The sequence below is a fragment of the Coregonus lavaretus genome (assembly GCF_964263955.1).
Source record: "Coregonus lavaretus genome assembly, chromosome: 4".
In the NCBI taxonomy this organism is placed as follows: Eukaryota; Metazoa; Chordata; class Actinopteri; order Salmoniformes; family Salmonidae; genus Coregonus; species Coregonus lavaretus.
Window position 1 is genome coordinate 74,585,363 of NC_139991.1, and position 21,831 is coordinate 74,607,193.

General features: G+C 43.8%; 1 protein-coding gene across 1 annotated transcript in view; it reads right to left on the reverse strand.

Annotated features, from left to right (window-relative positions):
* The window catches only part of LOC311127834 (A disintegrin and metalloproteinase with thrombospondin motifs 19-like), a gene marked incomplete at its 5' end in the record, with an annotated part of 161,703 nt that extends 146,166 nt beyond the window's left edge, over positions 1-15,537 (reverse strand). Inside the window, 3 exons of the mRNA XM_084159715.1 lie at positions 7,469-7,649; positions 14,684-15,183; positions 15,471-15,537. Coding sequence (XP_084015841.1) covers positions 7,469-7,649; positions 14,684-15,183; positions 15,471-15,537 — 748 coding nt within the window. The remainder of the gene's footprint in view (positions 1-7,468; positions 7,650-14,683; positions 15,184-15,470) is intronic.
* Between the last annotated feature and the right edge of the window lie 6,294 nt (positions 15,538-21,831).

The window sequence follows — 21,831 nt, forward strand, 5'->3', positions numbered from 1 at the left end:
AGTCCTTATGAATGTGTTGTGGAGTCCTTATGAATGTGTTATGGAGTCCTTATGAATGTGTTATGGAGTCCTTATGAATGTGTTATGGAGTCCCTATGTAATTACTATTCAAATAGTGTTACCCTATGTAGTTACTAGAGTATAACCAGAGTGTAACTAGTCAGTATATCACGGTAACTAGTATAACCAGAGTGTAACTAGTCAGTATAACACGGTAACTAGTATAACCAGAGTGTAACTAGTCAGTATAACACGGTAACTAGTATAACCAGAGTGTAACTAGTCAGTATAACACGGTAACTAGTATAACCAGAGTGTAACTAGTCAGTATAACACGGTAACTAGTATAACCAGAGTGTAACTAGTCAGTATAACACGGTAACTAGTATAACCAGAGTGTAACTAGTCAGTATAACACGGTAACTAGTATAACCAGAGTGTAACTAGTCAGTATAACACGGTAACTAGTATAACCAGAGTGTAACTAGTCAGTATAACACGGTAACTAGTATAACCAGAGTGTAACTAGTCAGTATAACACGGTAGCTAGTATAACCAGAGTGTAACTAGTCAGTATAACACGGTAACTAGTATAACCAGAGTGTAACTAGTCAGTATAACACGGTAACTGCAGATAAGGAACAGTCAAATGAAACTGGTCAGATTCTGTTTCAAAATCAGTTACTAGTGTAATGACACTGCAGTTCCATGTAACTCCATGTAGCTGTCTGGTATCTGTAACTGAAACGCACGCCCATACATATGAAAAAGGAGTCGGTTATATAGTGACTTTATTGGTCAGCACACACTTAGTTTGAAAAGGGGTAGTAGACAGAAATTGACCTCATCTGGAGTGGATTTCCTAGATCAAAAGCAGATAGGTAAGACCTCGTAATGAAAACCTTCTTGGTCTCTGGTCCGCTTTGCGAGAGCTCGAGGGTTTAACACTGATGTGGAGATAGCCCTGTGCTTATTCAAGGTGAGAACTAGGAACGATAGAACAATGAACGTCTTACGACCGGGGCCACTGTCGTTGAACCTCGTTGAACCTGAAAGATAGGTCTACGTGTGACAGTTATGTTGAGTTTTATGTGTTCACATCTTTTGAAGGGTTAAGAGATCTCAGAAGTCCGATCAGGCGAGTAGAGAAAACGTCTACGTCTACACACCATTGAGTTCTCTTGCTCGCTGTATATAAATCAGACATGGATCTCTCAATAAGCTGAGGCATGTGCTTTACCAATGGAGACTTAGCATGCAAGAGGACGAATGCTAGTGTGGAAGCTATTGCTTTCTGACATTGAAGATGTATAAATTCAATATAGGGTTGAAAAATGGTCCGCAAAACATTTTGATATAGGGTTGATGTACAGTATAGGTGGAAATGCCTTAGGATGAGAGGACAATGTAGAAAATATCAAGAGAGGACAATGTAGAGGACAATGTAGAAAATGAGAGGACAATGTAGAAAATATTAAGTGGATAACTACCTACAGGGTGAGAATGTGTCACTGGGCCTTTGTGAAGAACATGGTTTGTTGGCTCTGTTGCATTATGCTTAAAAGTAAAGTATGGTCAGTAAATTAATATACTGTAGGTAGAGACATTTTACAAACATGTTCCACAATGCCCATTATTATTAGTTTTATCATTACGTAAAGAGATACGTTTAACTTGAAAATACATTTGTGTAGATCTTCCATAGCATTAGGAATACTAGAATGGACATGAACTATGCAATGACAGTATAAAAGATCAGCCATTTTGGTAAAGAAGTTGGTCAACCATGGTCAGCCAGTGCTGTGATAACATATTATGTACAACAATGAATTTGAAGATTATCTGCACAGTATGTTTATTGGCTAGCTAGCCAACCAGTTTTAGTGGAATGATTCCATTAATTTTTCAAATGAACTTCCAGTATGCCAACATTCCATACAAACAACACAGTTAATCCACAGCCATACACTGGCTGAAATCAGTTGATGATAGGACTTAGACAAGCTGTAAATGCAACAAGTACTGATGTTGTATCACATTATATTTTAGAGGCTATTTATACAGAACATGTGTATAAAAACTGTCTAAACCGTATTTATAATATATGACACATTTTGGTGTGACAATATTTTTTATATTACACAATTTCTGATATATTACACGCATCACTTATAGCCCGGCAGCATGCTCTCAATGGTGCATCTGTAGAAGTTTGTGAGGGTCTTAGGGGCCAAGATGAATTTCTTCAGCCTCCTGAGGTTGAAGAAGCGCTGTTGCGCCTTCTTCACCACACTGTCTGTGTGAATGGACCATTTCAGGTTGTCAGTGATGTGCACTCAAAGGAGCTTTTCACCCTCTCCACTGCGGCCTCGTCTATGTGGATGGGGGCATGCTCTCTCTGCTGTCTCCTGAAGCGTAGCGGAGGTATTATTGCCTACCTTCACCATCTGGGGTCGGCTCATCAGGAAGTCCAGGACCCAGTTGCACAGGGCTGGGATCAGAACCAGGGCCCCAAGCTTAGTGATGAGCTTGGAGGGCACTATTGTGTTGAAGGCTGAGCTGTAGTCAATGAGCAGCATTCTTACATAGGTATTCCTCTTGTCCAGGTAGGATAGGGCAGTGTGCAGTGCGATGGCGATTGCGGTGTCCGTGGATATGTTGGGGCGGTATGCAAATTGTAGTGGGTCTAGGGTGTCGGGTAAGGTGGAGGTGATATGATCCTTAACCATCCTCTCAAAGCACTTCATGATGACAGAAGTGAACGCTACGGAGCGATAGTCATTTAGTTCAGTTAGCTTAGTTTTCTTGGGTACAAGAACAAGGGTGGACATCTTGAAGCAAGTGGGGACAACAGACTGGGATAGGGAGAGATTGAATATGTCCGTAAACACTCCAGCCAGCTGGTCTGCGCCTGCTCTGAGGATGCGGCATGGGATGCCGTCTGGGCCAGCAGCCTTGTGAGGGTTAACACGCTTAAATATCTTACTCACGTTGGCCACGGAGAACAAGAGCTCACAGTCCTTGTGAGTGGTGGTGGTCCGCATTGGCGGCACTGTGTTTTCCTCGAAGCGGGCAAAGAAGGTGTTTAGCTTGTCAGGTTTCTGCGGCGTGGTTGGTTTTTCCCTTTATAATCTGTGATTGTCTGGAGTCCCTGCCACATACATCTAGTGTCTGAGCTGTTGAATTACAACTCCACTTTTTCTCTGTACTGACGTTTTGCCTGTTTGATTGCCTTACGGAGGGCATAGCTGGAATGTTCATACTCATCCATGTTCACAGTCACCTTGCCATGGTTAAATGCGCTTTCAGTTTATCTAACCACGGTTGGTTTGGATAATTTCTAATCATCACAGTGGGAACAACATCTTCTATGCACTTCCTTATGAACTCAGTCACCGAGTCAGTGTGTACGTCAATGCTATTCTCAAAGGCAACCCGGAACATATCCCAGTCCGTGTGGTCAAAACAACCTTGAAGCATAGATTCCGATTGATCAGACCAAAGTTAAACAGTACTTACCACGGGTACTTCCTGTTTAAGTTTCTCCTTATAGGAAGGGAGGAGCAAAATGGAGGAGTGATCTGATTTGCCGATGGGAGGGTGGGGGCGGGCCTTGTAGCCGTCCATGAAGGGGTAGAAGCAATGGTCAAGAGTTCTCTATGAGCGAGTAGCGCAGGAGATTTGTTGATAAAACTTCGGTAGTGTTTTCCTCAGATTTGCTTTATTAAAGTCCCCAGCTACAATAATGCGGCCTCAGGATATGCGTTTTCTAGTTTAAACCAAGTCCAGTGTAGTTCCTTGAGAGCCGTCAGGGTGTTTACTTGAGGGGGAATATACACGGCAGTGACGATGACTGAAGACAGTTCTCTCGGGAGGTAATGTGGACAGCATTTGATGGTGAGGTATTCCAGATCGGGAGAACAAAAGGACTTGGGTTTCTTTACGATTAACTAATCATGAAACATACACCTCCGCCTTTCTTTTTACCAGAGAGTTCTTTCTTCCTGTCCGCGCGATGTACGGAGAACCCCGCTGACTGCATGGACGGGGACAGTATATCCAGAGAGAGCCATGATTCCGTGAAACAGAGTATGTTGCAGTCCCTGATGTCTCTCTGGAAGGAGAACCCCCCCCCTGAGCTCGCCTAGTTTATTGTCCAGGGACTGAACATTAGCAAGTAATATTCTTGGAAGCGGTGGATGGTATGCACGCCCGCTAAGTCAGACTAAAAGCCCACTCCGAATTCCTCTTCTCCGTCGACGGCGTCTTGTAGCAACCCCTGGGATCAGTGGAATTGCCTCGGGAGGTACGAACAAAGGATCAAATTCTGGAAAGTCTCATTTTTGGTCGAAATGCTGGTGAGTGACCGCCAATCTAATATCCAAAAGTTATTTTAGGAAAGAAACGTTCTGAGCAAATAATGTAAGAAATAACACAAAAAAGGTATATATATACAGTACCAGTCAAAAGTTTGGACACACCTACCTTTTGTACTATTTTCTACATTGTGGAATAATAGTGAAGACATCAAAACTATGAAATAACACATATGGAATCATGTAGTAACCAAAAAAGTAAAGAGTGTGCAAAGATGTCATCAAGGCAAAGGGTGGCTATTTGAAGAATATCAAATATAAAATATATTTTGATTTGTTTAACACTTTTTTGGTTACTACATGATTCCATATGTGTTAGTTCATAGTTTTGATGTCTTCACTATTATTCTACAATTCTACATAGTTTGCTAGCTCACCTGGTTAGCTAGCTCTCTCAGTCTCATTGACCACCAAACATAGCTAATGCTAGCTAGCCACTTAATATAATTTGTTTTTTTTTAAATGTATGTAAGCTAGCTAAGTTAACAATGCTATGAATACAACTGCCATCTGCAGTCGATATTCGGATACGATTTGAGTGCACTGGATAGCTCCAAAAGTGGTTAAAGCTTTGACTGCATATTTACAGTGAATTCTGAGCCATTAACAGCAGCTAGCTACACCACATACATCATTTTACCAGGTTCCTGTGAAGCAATTGAAATGACAGTCCACCACAACATACCCAAGAGTTTCCTGATTAGCAAGGGGTAGTCTGTGTTTAATTTCATTGTGTATTAGAAACACAGTTTGAGATCATTGTGAGGGGATTTCGCCAGTGGTTGAATGGGGAATTCGGCTTCCCGGGAAAATGATGTCCGAGTTTGCAACAGTAACCAAGGGGTCAATTAGACTGGTTTGGAAATCTCCCTGCACGTCAACTATGACAGACAAATTGAGGAAAAAAAATCCAGAAAATCACATTGTAGGATTTTTAATGAATTTATTTGCAAATTATGGTGGAAAATAAGTATTTGGTCACCTACAAACAAGCAAGATTTCTGGCTCTCACAGACCTGTAACTTCTTCTTTAAGAGGCTCCTCTGTCTCGTTGCCTGTATTAATGGCACCTGTTTGAACTTGTTATCAGTATAAAAGACACCTGTCCACAACCTCAAACAGTCACACTCCAAACTCCACTATGGCCAAGACCAAAGAGCTGTCAAAGGACACCAGAAACAAAATTGTAGACCTGCACCAGGCTGGGAAGACTGAATCTGCAATAGGTAAGCAGCTTGGTTTGAAGAAATCAACTGTGGGAGCAATTATTAGGAAATGGAAGACATACAAGACCACTGATAATCTCCCTCGATCTGGGGCTCCACGCAAGATCTCACCCCGTGGGGTCAAAATGATCACAAGAACGGTGAGCAAAAATCCCAGAACCACACGGGGGGACCTAGTGAATGACCTGCAGAGAGCTGGGACCAAAGTAACAAAGCCTACCATCAGTAACACACTACGCCGCCAGGGACTCAAATCCTGCAGTGCCAGACATGTCCCCCTGCTTAAGCCAGTACATGTCCAGGCCCGTCTGAAGTTTGCTAGAGTGCATTTGGATGATCCAGAAGAGGATTGGGAGAATGTCATATGGTCAGATGAAACCAAAATAGAACTCTTAGGTAAAAACTCAACTCGTCGTGTTTGGAGGACAAAGAATGCTGAGTTGCATCCAAAGAACACCATACCTACTGTGAAGCATGGGGGTGGAAACATCATGCTTTGGGGCTGTTTTTCTGCAAAGGGACCAGGACGACCAGGACTGATCCATGTAAAGGAAAGAATGAATGGGGCCATGTATCGTGAGATTTTGAGTGAAAACCTCCTTCCATCAGCAAGGGCATTGAAGATGAAACGTGGCTGAGTCTTTCAGCATGACAATGATCCCAAACACACCGCCCGGGCAACGAAGGAGTGGCTTCGTAAGAAGCATTTCAAGGTCCTGGAGTGGCCTAGCCAGTCTCCAGATCTCAACCCCATAGAAAATCTTTGGAGGGAGTTGAAAGTCTGTGTTGCCCAGCGACAGCCCCAAAACATCACTGCTCTAGAGGAGATCTGCATGGAGGAATGGGCCAAAATACCAGCAACAGCGTGTGAAAACCTTGTGAAGACTTACAGAAAACATTTGACCTGTGTCATTGCCAACAAAGGGTATATAACAAAGTATTGAGAAACTTTTGTTATTGACCAAATACTTATTTTCCACCATAATTTGCAAATAAATTCATTTAAAATCCTACAATGTGATTTTCTGGATTTTTTTTCTCAATTTGTCTGTCATAGTTGACGTGTACCTATGATGAAAATTACAGGCCTCTCTCATCTTTTTAAGTGGGAGAACTTGCACAATTGGTGGCTGACTAAATACATTTTTTCCCCACTGTACATGTAGTTCAACTAGTAATTTTCCTACATTTTGCTGTAGCTTGGTGGTCATTGAACTAAATTCAAATCTTGGTAATGTTTTCAGTAGTGAATTACTTTTTTGCAATGTAGGGGTGTAGCTAACTACTGGAAGTACATAATTTTTTTTTGCAAAAATAAAATAAAATATGGGTGAAGGCAAGAATTTCCTTAATTTTTTGGCATCAACCCTGCCTTATTTTCACTTGAAACATCATTTTTGGGTTTACTAGGCTAAGTTACACATTCTGTTAACATCTGACTCCAGAGGGATTTGTTCTTGCAATTTGTAGCCTACAATATTTCAGATTTAGATATGTAATTTTTTACGAAGTAGATTGGATGTAGTGAACTTCTTTGTCAAAGTAACTTTAGTTAAGTAAACTATATTTTTCTTAAGGGTAGCTTTTGTGTAGCGTAACTTCTTCCAGTGTGAAGTAATTTGTACCTTGTTAAACTATATTTTTAGAATAGCTTCCCCAAGACTGCATAGCCAGTGTAGACCAATAAGCATATCCCTAAACCAATTTTCTAACCAAACTTAAAGATAACCATTTTGCTTATTTTGGATATCAAGGTTAACCGAAAACTTTAAAAAGTGCACTATCCCTTTAATAACAACACTGTTAATAACTTCATGAACATCTTCATCAATAATGTGTCTGCAGCACAAGATGGAGGAGGCCTACCTGGGATGACTCCACAGTAGTTGATCCTTGTTTGTTTGTCCGTCGTCTGCTTGTCTGTCTGTCTCTCCTCGGTGGTGGAGCGCTTCCTCCTGTACACGCGGTGAGCCTGTCCCATGACAGCCAGTGTTTGATTGACAGGCTCGATGTAGAGGAAGTCCCCATTGAGCTGAATGAAGCCCATCTGCAAAAAATGGACAAGACAGAGATGGCTTGCACTCAAACCGCATTTTTTCATGACCATCTGATGACAATGTAACCAATTTACACTTCATCCACTGACAAAGGAGGGGAGATATTGTAGGAGAGCACAGCAGCATATCAATCTTCAAAATACATTTACATTTTAGCAGATGCTCTTACCCAGAGCGACTTACAGTAGTGAGTGCATACATTTTCATACTGGCCCACCATGGGAAACGAACCCACATGACAGTCTACACCGGCCAAAACCGGACGACGCTGGGCCAATTGTGCGCCGCCCTATGGGACTCCCAATCACGGCCGGTTGTGATACAGCCTGGATTCGAACCAGGGGGTCTGTAGTGATGCCTCAAGCACAGAGATGCAGTGCCTTAGACTGCTGCGCCACTCGGGAGCCCACACGATTGAAAAGCTTATTTCTGTCTCTCCCTGATTGGCTTACATCTAAGAGAACACCTGGCTTAATTATGAATGAGAGACGAACATACAGCAACAAATGCAGATTACATTGAATGCAAGACCTAAACATTTCATCACTCATCACTTGAGCCCGCTGTGTTGTCGCTGTCCTGACAATGTCATCAGCTTGATATACATTGACATTTCATAAGTAGGGGGGCTAGCTGACTGCCTGACGTCAGTGCATATCAAATGATACAACACACACCGCACTGCGTTTGTCCTTCGCAGTCGGTTCACAGCTTCTCTCTCTGAGCAATAAGGAGCAGCATTCTCATTGGTTGGTGTGAACGCTGGTCAGGTTGAAGTGGTTGTGGCATTTCTCTGAACCACCAGGCTAAACACACTACACAGAACTATGGAACCCCAGACCTGAAGGCTTGGAGCCATGTCGTGCGGCCGAGACGTCTACAACTAGGGGAACTTTACATTGCAGGTTAGTTAGTCCAAATAACAAGGCCCTGCTTACACACTCAACGCCGCACACCACCTAGAGCTCCCCCCTACTGAGAGCTCTCCACTACCTAGAGCTCCCCACTACTGAGAGATCCCCACTACCTAGAGCTCCCCACTACCTAGAGCTCCCCACTACCTAGAGCTCCCCACTACCTAGAGCTCCCCACTACCTAGAGCTCCCCACTACTTAGAGCTCTCCACTACCTAGAGCTCCCCACTACTGAGAGATCCCCACTACCTAGAGCTCCCCACTACTGAGAGATCCCCACTACCTAGAGCTCCCCACTACCTAGAGCTCCCACTACCTAGAGCTCCCCACTACCTAGAGCTCCCACTACCTAGAGCTCCCACTACCTAGAGCTCCCCACTACTGAGAGATCCCCACTACCTAGAGCTCCCACTACCTAGAGCTCCCACTACCTAGAGCTCCCCACTACCTAGAGCGCCCACTACCTAGAGCTCCCCACTACTGAGAGATCCCCCCTACCTAGAGCTCCCCACTACCTAGAGCTCCCCACTACTGAGAGATCCCCACTACCTAGAGCTCCCCACTACCTAGAGCTCCCACTACCTAGAGCTCCCCACTACTGAGAGATCCCCCCTACCTAGAGCTCCCCACTACTGAGAGATCCCCACTACCTAGAGCTCCCCACTACCTAGAGCTCCCCCCTACCTCCCCACTACCTAGAGCTCCCCCCTACCTCCCCACTACCTAGAGCTCCCCCCTACCTCCCCACTACCTAGAGCTCCCCCCTACCTCCCCACTACCTAGAGCTCCCCCCTCCCTCCCCACTACCTAGAGCTCCCCACTACCTCCCCACTACCTAAATGTCCCCAACACATAGAGCTCCCTGTCTCTCATTGCAAGCTCCATAACCTCAAATTGTCCATACGCACCCATTCCCCCCAGGGTTAGCCTCCAAACGTGGTGAAAAAATTGCGAGGAACTCTCCAACAAACCCACGGAGGGATTACCTGATGTTTGGAAAGAACGTTCCAAGAGCGGGCCCTCCTGGAGCTCAGTTGGTAGAGCATGGTGCTTGCAACGCCAGGGTTGTGGGTTCGATTCCCACAGGGGGCCAGTATGAAAAATGTATACACTCACTAACTGTAAGTCGCTCTGGATAAGAGCGTCTGCTAAATGACTTAAATGTAAATGAGTAAAGGAGGGTTAGGGTTGCTGGAGGGGAACGAAGGGAGAGGGTAGACCCATGGTGAAGTTATATTTGGTTTGGGTTCATTTAGGTTTGATGACTTGTGCAGACTAAACAAGCCACCGGCGCAGCCTGATTAAAAGAAAGTGGGCTGATGAGGAGAAAATGGCTGCCCAATGTGGGCAGAGATAGACCGAGGGCAAGGCATGACCACTTCAAGCCTTACTGACCCTAGTCTCAGAGATCCCAGACCTAGGGCAACAGCAGTAGGTCTGGGAATCATGCCAGTCAGTGGTTTTAAGCTTGTAATGCTAACGTCATGGCACATGCAAACCACTAACTTGCGAAACGCACTCATTGAAAATATCCTCCGCGAGCTCCATCTAGCTAGCTACCGGGAATGTTTACGACAGGACATGAAGGGATAGGGCTCTGATGGAGTTCCACTTCTTCTTCTCTATTCCAACTGTACTCATACAGGTACTTCGACAGGTACTTCGACGGGTACTTGTACAAACGTGTATGCTGGAACATTGGTAAATTCTGGGAGGCAACGTGTCTGTGTAGAGAGACGACACTGACCCCTCAAAAACAGGTCTGAGGATGGTTCACTGACCTATGTTGACCACCTTTAATTTCAAAGGACTTTTCACATCAACAAGGCATCAGTGTGGAGTCCAGCAAGAACAGAGCAGTAGAACAACATGACTAATGGAGTTTGACTTCTGCACTGGCGTTAGATATTTGGGTCATTCTGTATCAACCAATTTCTCCTTCTCACCCCAGTTATCCCTCCTCTCAGTTCTGACATTGCTGTTGTTGCAGTGTTATGGCTATGTAATTACACCAATTAAAAGGGCTTAGGGTTGAGGTCGCTCCGTTTACTGCCTGTCAATCACCCCGCCAACTCCATCCTTTGTGCAATTTTTGTGCATCACCGCCTGGTATGGCATCCTGCTCGGCCTCCGACCGCAAGGCACTACAGAGAGTAGTGCGTACGGCCCAGTACATCACTGGGGCCAAGCTTCCTGCCATCCAGGACCTCTATACCAGGCGGTGCCAGAGGAAGGCCCTAAAAATTGCCAAAGACTCCAGCCACCCTAGTCATGGACAGTTCTCTCTGCTACCGCACGGCAAACGTTACCGGAGCGCCAAGTCTAGGTCCAAAAGGCTTCTTAACAGCTTCTACCCCCAAGCCATAAGACTCTTGAACAGCTAATCAAATGGCTACACAGACTATTTGCATTGCACAGTGACCGTACGTACATACCCCAACCAGAAGCCATGGATTACAGGCAACATCCGCACTGAGCTAAAGGGTAGAGCTGCCGCTTTCAAGGAGCGGGACTCTAACCCGGACGCTTATAAGAAATCCTACTATGCCCTCCGACGAACCATCAAACAGGCAAAGAGTCAATACAGGACTAAGATTGAATCGTACTACACCGGCTCTGATGCTCGTTGGATGTGGCAGGGCTTGAAAACTATTACAGACTACAAAGGGAAGCACAGCCGCGAGCTGCCCAGTGACACAAGCCTACCAGACGAGCTAAACCACTTCTATGCTCGCTTCGAGGCACGCAACACTGAAGCATGCATGAGAGCACCAGCTGTTCCGGATGACTATGTGATCACGCTCTCCGTAGCCGATGTGAGTAAGACTTTTAAGCAGGTCAACATTCACAAGGCCGCAGGGCCAGATGGATTACCAGGACGTGTACTCTGAGCATGTGCTGACCAACTGGCAAGTGTCTTCACTGACATTTTCAACATGTCCTTGACTGAGTCTGTAATACCAACATGTTTCAAGCAGACCACCATAGTCTCCGTGCCCAAGGACACAATTTTTTTTTTTATATAATTATAATATTTTTTTAAATAGATAACCTGCCTAAATGACTACCGACCCGTAGCACTGACGTCTGTACCATGAAGTGCTTTGAATGCTGGTCATGGCTCACATCAACACCATTATCCCAGAAACCCTAGACCCACTCCAATTTGCATACCGCCCCAACAGATCCACAGATGATGCAATCTCTATTGCACTCCACACTGCCCTTTCCCACCTGGACAAGAGGAACACCTACGTGAGAATGCTATTCATTGACTACAGCTCAGCGTTCAACACCATAGTGCCCTCAAAGCTCATCACTAAGCTAAGGATCCTGTGACTAAACACCTCCCTCTGCAACTGGATCCTGGACTTCCTGACGGGCCGCCCCCGGGTGATAAGGGTAGGTAACAACACATCTGCTACGCTGATCCTCAACACAGGGGCCCCACAGGGGTGCGTGATCAGTCCCCTCCTGTACACCCTGTTCACCCATGACTGCATGGCCAGGCACGACTCCAACACCATCATTAAGTTTGCTGACGACACAACAGTGGTAGGCCTGATCACCGACAACGATAAGACAGCCTATAGGGAGGAGGTCAGAGACCTGGCCGTGTGGTGCCAGGATATCAACCTCTCCCTCAACGTGACCAAGACAAAGGAGATTAGCCACCCTAGTCATAGACTGTTCTCTCTGCTACCGCACGGCAAACGGTACCGGAGCGCTAAGTCTAGTTCCATAAGGCTTCTTAACAGCTTCTATCCCCAAGCCATAAGACTCCTGAACAGCTAATCATGGCTACCCAGACTATTTGCATTGCCCCCCCACCCCCACCCCATATTTTTACGCTGCTGCTACTCTGTTAATTATTTATGCATAGTCACTTTAACTCTACCCACATGTACATATTACCTCAACTACCTCAACTAGCCGGTGCCCCCGCACATTGACTCTGCCCCGGTACCCCCCTGTATATATAGCCTCCCTACTGTTCTTTTATTTTACTTCTGCTCTTTTTTTCTCAACACTTTTTTGTTGTTGTTGTTTTATTTTACTTTTTTATTAAAAAATAAATGCATTGTTGGTTAAGGGCTGTAAGTAAGCATTTCACGGTAATGTCTACACCTGTTGTATTCGGCGCATGTGGCAAATAAAATTTGATTTGATTTAGTCACTTTACCTCTACCCACATGTACATATTACCTCAATTACCTCGACTAACCGGTGCCCCCGCACATTGACTCTGTACCGGTACCCCCGTATATAGCCTCGCTACTGTTATTTTACTGCTGCTCTTTAATTATTTGTTACTTTTCTATTTTTCTTATTTATTTATTTTTACTTATCTATTTTTTACTTAACACTTATTTTTCTTCAAACTGCATTGTTGGTTAAGGGCTGTAAGTAAGCATTTCACTGTAAGATCTACACCTGTTGTATTCGGCGCATGTAACAAATACAATTGGATTGGATTGGATTTGAATTTGAGCCATGACCAACTCTGCTATTGTCAATCAAACATTATTAGACATAGACGATACAACATGTCAAATTGTCCTCTTGCTCGTGACGTTTCAGCAGTTCCTGTCAACTTTCGGAATGATTCAGTATTTTAAAAGTGCCACATTTTCCAAATATGCAGAACTATGGAATGAAGTCAACCTTGCCATGCCATTGAAACGTCAGGTAAAGGCTAATCTCCACACAATACACATACATACATCAGAATGCATAGAAGTTGTAGACACTACAAAAACAAAATGTATCAGTGCTTGTCAGTCAGTGCAGAGAGAGAGAGAGAGAGAGAGGTTGATGAAAATTCAACTTTATGTAACGTTTGTCGCATTCTAAAATGAGCATCAAAATTCTGTCACCTTTGGTGAGTCTGCTGAGGTCGACAATGTGCTAGATTCCTCACGCTGACACTACTGTGGCGTGAGCCTCAGAACCTTAGACCATCACTTCAAACAGTACTCTATTTATCTTAGGGCAGAGGTCTGCCTGTGGAATATTTCTCAGTGATACATCGTACTGCCTGTTGTGAGCAATGAGCCAAATGTGTAGAATGGCATATACTGGTTCTACAAAATGACTAGACACAGTCTGTGTCACACAGATACTGGTATATTTAGACGATAAAAATTCCAATATTGCCAAACTACACAACTGGTCCGTCGCCATCGTAAAAGTTAATTCACATGAACTGCAATATTTCATTAATTGAGAGCTTGTTTTCGCATGGACAAACAGGGAGAAAAAAACAAATGAAGGGAAAAGCAATACTGTGCCTTTGCCAAGCTCATTGCGTGTTTCAATGTGTGTGAGGCGAAGCTTCGAGTTAACAAGACAGAGCCCGGGACTGTGGTCCAAACTGTTGAGACTGAGTCCAAGCCTCTCTAACCACAGGAGCTCACCCTTAAAACCTCAGGGGGCTGCTAATGATTCTGTACTGTGGCTCACGGAGAAGTTCATGTTGTCTGCCCTGAGACGGCACAAAGCAGGGTGGGCCAAAAAGGCAGTGGACCTTGGAGAGTTTACCTCCCACACATTCAAAAGATATACCTAAGGCTAAGGGGGTATGCTTGGAGTTACACACATATAAATACACAAATAAACTACACTACACTACACACACACACACACACACACACACACACACACACACACACACACACACACACACTGACAGAGACACAGCGTAGCTACAGTACATTCCCACTTCAGACACACAGCACAAGGGCATTTTCAACATCCCTATCAAACTGTCACAATGGGTAGACTATTTGTTTGAGTTCAATGGTCCTTGTCCTATACATACCTCCAACTCTGAATGTAAGAATCAGTCCAGAATTACTTGAGCTAACGTCTAGAACGGTGTGTTTGGATTGCAAACATTAAATGTAGCCTGTTGTTGTTGTTGTTGTTGTGTAACGGTACGCAAACTCAGAAGTGTGATGTTGGCTATGTCAGGTGTTACAGACTGTTCCATTCTCATGCATGAGCTTAGCATATGCTTTTTAAAGATACACATCGAACAACACTTAGGTCTATCGATAAGCATAACTAATATGCCAATCGTGGTATTGACTTGAATATTATATATTTACCAGTCCTGCGCAGGTGCTGAATGAGGCAATGGATCCTGCGTAATTGAGAACAGTTCCGCTGTAATAGCATCCTCTCTCTTCTGTGTTGGCAGCGGACGAAACTGGCATACTGCGCCGAGATGCCTTTCGTGTTTTCTGTCTCCTTTCCACCATGAATTTCTGGGACAGAAACCGAGTGTCTCTCTTCAGGATGAGGTGCAGGTCCCTGCCAAAAGCAGGAATTTTGAGTCTCAGCCCTGAGGAAGCGGCCGTTTGCGGTCCTTGCGGTTCCCAATGATATAGCTCTGGAGATTCGTACTCTTCCCAGTTTGAAATGGAACGAACCTCCCGAGAGCTGCTCCCGGCGCTGGCGTCAGTCTCTCGGCTAGTTGGTTTATCGGGAGCCCCGGAGCTGGCGTCAGTCTCTCGGCTATTTGGTTTATCAGGAGCCGGTGGACCTGTGTCTGGAAAAACCTCGGGGAAAATAATTTCGGACTCGGATTCCTGGAAAGGGTGCGGATCTGGAGAGTAAGAATAGGAAATGAGGGAAAGAAGACAGCAAATACCCTAGGATTAGTCGTTATAGTCTTTTTCGGAAAGGTGAACTGGAGCAAAGGAAATGTAGCCCATGGATGATCCTGTCTGCGCCAATAAAATGACTGGGTGATGTCTCACCTGCGCATCACTATATTAGCTAACTCAGCGAATTACAAAAGTGAGAAACAACGACAATTGTTACCATGCCTTGTGAGTACCTGATTAACTAAATCAACTTCTAAACTGCATATTGAAGGTGTTTCACATATACCTGCAATGGCAAATGCTCCAAGAAAACATAACTGATGGAGGAGACTGAAGATGCGCTTTAGATGCATATTCACAGTTAATGTTCAATTAACTTTTACAGATAGTGTCGTTAAAAAGTTGCTCTCCGTGCACATTAGTCAAATTCTGTGTTGTCTATGCGCTGCCTGATACTTTTTTCCATCTCCCGGTAAATGCGCCTCTCTCCTCTCGCACATGAACGTGTTTCCAAATGAATGACTCCGTATCCTGCACTGTAAAAATAAAAAAGTCAGCATAGGAGAGAGAGAGAGAGAGATTGGTATAGAAGTGTATTTTGATGTATGGACAGCGCGCACTGAGCGGTAGAGAGCACACTCGAGCAGTCAAGACTGCGCGCTCTAAATAGCCTGCTCAACTGCAGTAAGACCAGAGAAGAATATAGCCACACTTGTTGAGCTGCTACCTCAATTTATTGGGGAGGAGGTGTGCAAAAAAACAAAACAAAATGCAGGCTTCTTTTTACAGATCTAATTGGAGCATAATAAACTACTGTCTGTCTACTATAGCTATATATTGGAGATATTTTGTTCAAATTGAATGAAAACATCTCGTGTCAAATTGTTGTCACTTCGTTTTCATTTGTTTGAGTTTTCATTTAGCTTCTCACAGAACAAATGCTGGTTCTTTCCATTTCATTTCCTGGACACCTGTATATATTTTGGATCATACAATAAAGGATAATACAAGGTTGTGTATCGCCAAGGTCTGTCGTGTTTGATTTTTACCATAGTCAAAACATATTTTCCAAATAATGATTTCCTACGTTTTTTTCCTGTGTAATAAAGAGAGCTGTATAATTGTGTAAAAACAGTAGCCTAGTGGGCTGCAGTGATTCGTTTTGCATTCATTCACCATCATCAGTTAATCCCATGCTCCTAACCCTTCTCAACGTTTAAGTCTGTGTATTGGAGAGCCCATTCTCAGCAATGACTCTGGGGTTTCAAAGAGCTTGGGGTTTTCTCCAGGATTCTCTAAAGTTTAAACTAAATGATAGGCTTATCAAAAGTGTCAGCAAGACCACTGATATCTTTTCTATGTGATCCTACAGTATTCCAGACTTCTATTCAAGATCGATTAGGTCCACAGTAGGGCACCCACTAACACCCTGGACCAGAGCTAGCACCCACTAACACCCTGGACCAGAGCTAGCACCCACTAACACCCTGGACCAGAGCTAGCACGCACTAACACCCTGGACCAGAGCTAGCACGCACTAACACCCTGGACCAGAGCTAGCACGCACTAACACCCTGGACAAGAGCTAGCACCCACTAACACCCTGGACCAGAGCTAGCACGCACTAACACCCTGGAACAGAGCTAGCACGCACTAACACCCTGGACCAGAGCTAGCACGCACTAACACCCTGGACCAGAGCTAGCACGCACTAACACCCTGGAACAGAGCTAGGTCCCATCCATGTGCTATAGAGTACCACACTATTAGTTATAATACCCATAAAACCTTGCGGTCAAACGGAAATGGTTACAATTGTTTTTCCACCATACATTTTTCCCATAGGGGATTCTAGAAACACTTAAAATAAGGGCTGTGTTTCGTGTAGGTTTACCCTGGCGTGACATTTTGATAACCATGTAAATACATCTAGGACAAGGTGATGTTTATCAATATATTCGCCTGTATTTATCCCCCCAAAATGAAATGCTAATTAGCTGCTAATGTGGCTATCATAAAGAACTACAAATGCCATGATGATCTGGACGAGACTGCCAAATTGAGGCAAAGGTAAGAATCTCTGGATTAACTATCTAATGTTAGCTAAATGTAGTAATGAATAAATTGGCAACATTCCTTTTCTTGTGCAAGTTTTAAATTGACACAATACCTGTTAGCAAAGGTGTCAGTTAGAGATGACGTGCAGGAGCTTGCAGGGATTTGTAGTCTTGCATGATGTCTACTTTGATGCTAATTAGCATTTTTTGAATCTGAGAGTAAACAGAGCTGAATATATTGACAAAAGCCACCTTGGTTATTTTAAGTGCATTTAAAATCCCCAATGTGAAAAAGACATAGTGGAAAAACGATTGGGTATTATGACACCTCCACTGTGGGGCTCTATCGGGCTTTGTACTACCACAGCGAGTTGACCTGATGCAAAATGATCTACTCTATTTTTCAACGAGGGAGGGTTTGAGTAATACTTGATAAGTCTGATTTCTCCTGTGCCAAGGCATACTGGAATGATTTCACTTGGCATTTGCCTTTTGGCATATCAAATCTCAAGGGTAATGCAAAGTTGATTAAGATCTTTTCAATATAGTCCTCCTACCACGTTGCATATTGCGGAATCATTTGACACATTTCAACACAAATGAAAACAAGAAAGAATAGCACAAGTAATCAAATTGGCAACAACATGGGTATGTAATCAATTAAGGCATGCTGAGTTCAACCTTTGCCAGTCTTGCTGGCATGTTTGGTATTGATGGGCCAGGTTTAGTGATGTCACTCACTCAGTCAGTCAATGGTTCTCGTCTGGGCGGTGACTTTAAAAGTGGCAATCTGCAGTTGCTACATCTATTTCAGGACTTATAAATTAATGATATGAACCCATTGATTCTTAAAGAATATAACTTATAAATGCCCCATGAGCTTAGTTCAACTGTCGGACCCCATCAGAACCCAAAATATGAACTTGTTTTACTCCAGTGTTTGTAAACAAAGTAAATGTAAACAAACACTATATTGCCTCAAAACATGGTTAAAACTATAATTTAGATATCATGGAGGGTCAGTCCTTGCATTCATAGCTCTGTCTATGAATTTGAGAGTGGTTTCTTCAGCCCCATCCTCAGCTTTTTACAGAAACAGGGGAGGGGAAAATGCTTTTTTATTGTTTAAATTGCTGATTGCTGCTTTAAAGGGATCATTCAAAAATAATAATCGTCACAGTTTTTTCTATGTACTGAAAGTGCTCAATCTTGAAAAATGGACTGCTGGCATGCACAATTATTTGGGATTGCATCAACAGTGAACTAATAAACAAAACGCTAAAATATAGTTTTTGAAGGGAACTATCCCTTTAACAGATCCTCTTGTTGTCTAAATACCACGTCAAACCATGGAGTATCAACCGTACTCTGGTTACAAAGAGATAGTATATACTTGCAAGTTGCAACTACATAATAACTGTAGTTGCAATGTGACTCCTTTACATGACTCCAGGACATGACTCCTTTACAGGACTCCAGGACATGACTCCTTTACATGACTCCAGGAAATGACTCCATTACAGGACTCCAGGACATGACTCCTTTACATGACTCCAGGACATGACTCCATTACAGGACTCCAGGAAATGACTCCATTACAGGACTCCAGGACATGACTCCTTTACAGGACTCCAGGAAATGACTCCATTACAGGACTCCAGGACATGACTCCTTTACATGACTCCAGGACATGACTCCATTACAGGACTCCAGGAAATGACTCCATTACAGGACTCCAGGAAATGACTCCATTACAGGACTCCAGGACATGACTCCATTACAGGACTCCAGGACATGACTCCATTACAGGACTCCAGGACATGACTCCATTACAGGACTTCAGGACATGACTCCAGGACATGACTCCTTTACATGACTCCAGGACATGACTCCTTTACATGACTCCAGGACATGACTCCTTTACATGACTCCAGGACATGACTCCATTACAGGACTCCAGGAAATGACTCCATTACAGGACTCCAGGAAATGACTCCATTACAGGACTCCAGGACATGACTCCTTTACAGGACTCCAGGACATGACTCCTTTACATGACTTCAGGACATGACTCCATTACATGACTCCAGGACATGACTCCAGGACATGACTCCTTTACATGACTCCAGGACATGACTCCATTACAGTACTCCAGGAAATGACTCCATTACAGGACTACAGGAAATGACTCCATTACAGGACTCCATTACAGGACTCCTTTACATGACTTCAGGACATGACTCCATTACAGGACTCCAGGACATGACTCCATTACAGGACTTCAGGACATGACTCCAGGAAATGACTCCATTACAGGACTCCAGGACATGACTCCTTTACATGACTTCAGGACATTACTCCATTACAGGACTCCAGGACATGACTCCATCACAGGACTTCAGGACATGACTCCATTACATGACTCCAGGACATGACTCCATCACAGGACTTCAGGACATGACTCCATTACAGGACTCCAGGACATGACTCCATTACATGACTCAGTGGTTTATTACGTGAAGAGTGCGGAACAAACTAGGTGTCATTACATGTTTATAATCTAGAAATGAAGTAATTCTCTGGTTATTATGCACTAGTTTTAACCAATGTGAAATTACTTTGACTCACGGATATTCTTTAACTTTACAAATATGACGTGTTTCTTGCAGTCTTGTGTTGTGTGTACCTTTTGATTACATTCCTAGTGCAAACACAGAGGTCATGAATATCCCTGTCAGAGAACACCATTATATCATGTGTTAACATAATAGCATTTTCTGAGCAAACTGTGCAGTATTCATTTACACTGTGTAATGGCTGCAGAGCAACCAAGGATTCTGAATACAGAGATGATACATTGTTGTGGTACACGCTGCTATGTCCTACATCTGACAGATGAAAGAAATGATGTTTGAATTAAAAGCGTTTTGTTACAGTGCATATCCATCTTATTTAAATGTATTATTTCTGTAATCCATCAAGCATTGGGGTTGTACTGGATTGATCAAGATTTACTTCCATTTGAGAGAATGTGGTACTAACAGTTGGAGTCCTGATTCCACACCCAGTTTTAGATGCTGAGATCATAACAACTTTGAACTGTGGCAAATAGCTCAGTCATCGAGGAGCAGCGGGCCAGCAAGGACTACAGTACATTAATGCTATTTGGAAGCTATGATTCAGGTCCCAAATGGCACCCTATTCCCTATTTAGTGCACTACTTTTGACCAGGACCCATAGAGCTCTGGTCAAAAGTAGTGCACTATATAGGGAATAGGGTGCCATTTGGGATGCGGGAAATGATTTCCAATGGATACAGAGCTTATTGTGCTGTGGATTCAAGCCTGCCCTCGCGATAAAGCGCAAAAAAACAAAGCACGGTGTCAGTCCTGTATACAATGTCCGTTAATCCAAATTATGACCATTTATTAAGAGAATGGACATTGTTTTATTGTTGAATGGAAATGTACATGTGGATATCCATCAATGGCTAGAACCAGTTCACATTTCTGATATATCTAGGGTGGAAAGCTTTGACTAAAATAGTCACAGAATACAATTAAATTGAATACAACAATGACATTTACAATTAATCAGAGAGAGACATCAGACTAGTCTACAGTGTGCCATATGCTGTATGAAACGAACCACTGAACACTTTTTGGGGTTCTGTAAAGCAACATTTCTTCTAGCAGTGAACCATGATGTGATGCAGATTGTAGCGACAGAACGTTTTTCAAGGACAAAAGCTTTCTCTCTCATAGAATGGCTACAAATCGAGAGCTAGCTTGTTCATGTTCCTCGTATTCAGGCTTCAAATATCCTTCTCCCCTCAACCCACTGAGCCAAATCTCCTCTATTACACCACTAATGGAGAGGAGAAAGTCTTAGTAAGGTCACTGGGAGAAAAAAACAAACTGACAAATTAGAGCCCCCTTTCTCACCGAGATTTCTGATCCATACAAGTCCCAAATGTAATATAGGGTTCGACATCCTCCCCGAAATGGGCCCATTCAAACTGAAACTGTCCCCTTCGCTATTTTGATCTCCGTAGTGAAAGTTGAACAACGTTCCCCCTCCTACCGCGCCCCTAGCCCCAGGTTGCATCCCAAAGGTAGCCTAGCGGTTAGAAAGGCGAGCCATTAACCGGAGGGTTGCCAGTTCAAATCCCAGGTCCGACAGGTGGGAAAACCCTTGCGGGCAGTGAGCTAGCAACCGGAGGGTTGCCAGTTCGAATCCCGGGTCCGACAGGGGGAAAGAATCATGCGGGCAGTGAGCTAGCATCCGGAGGGTTTGCTGGTATCAAATCCTAGATGCCATTGCCTGCCGTTGTGCCCTTGAGCAAAGCACTTAACCCCCGCCACAACAACAGCTCCCCGGGCGCCCAGTGTGGCAGCTCCCTGCCCATCTCCAAAACCTGTGTGTGTGTCATTTGGAAGGGTTTGGGTTAAAAGAGGAAGTCCAATTTCTGTTGGACCTTGGGTGCAATTGACCAATAAAGTGTTCTTAAAATGGCACCCTAGTCCCTTTTATAGTTAGGGAATAAAAAAGTAGTGCACAAGAAAGGGACTAGGGTGCCATTTGGGAAGC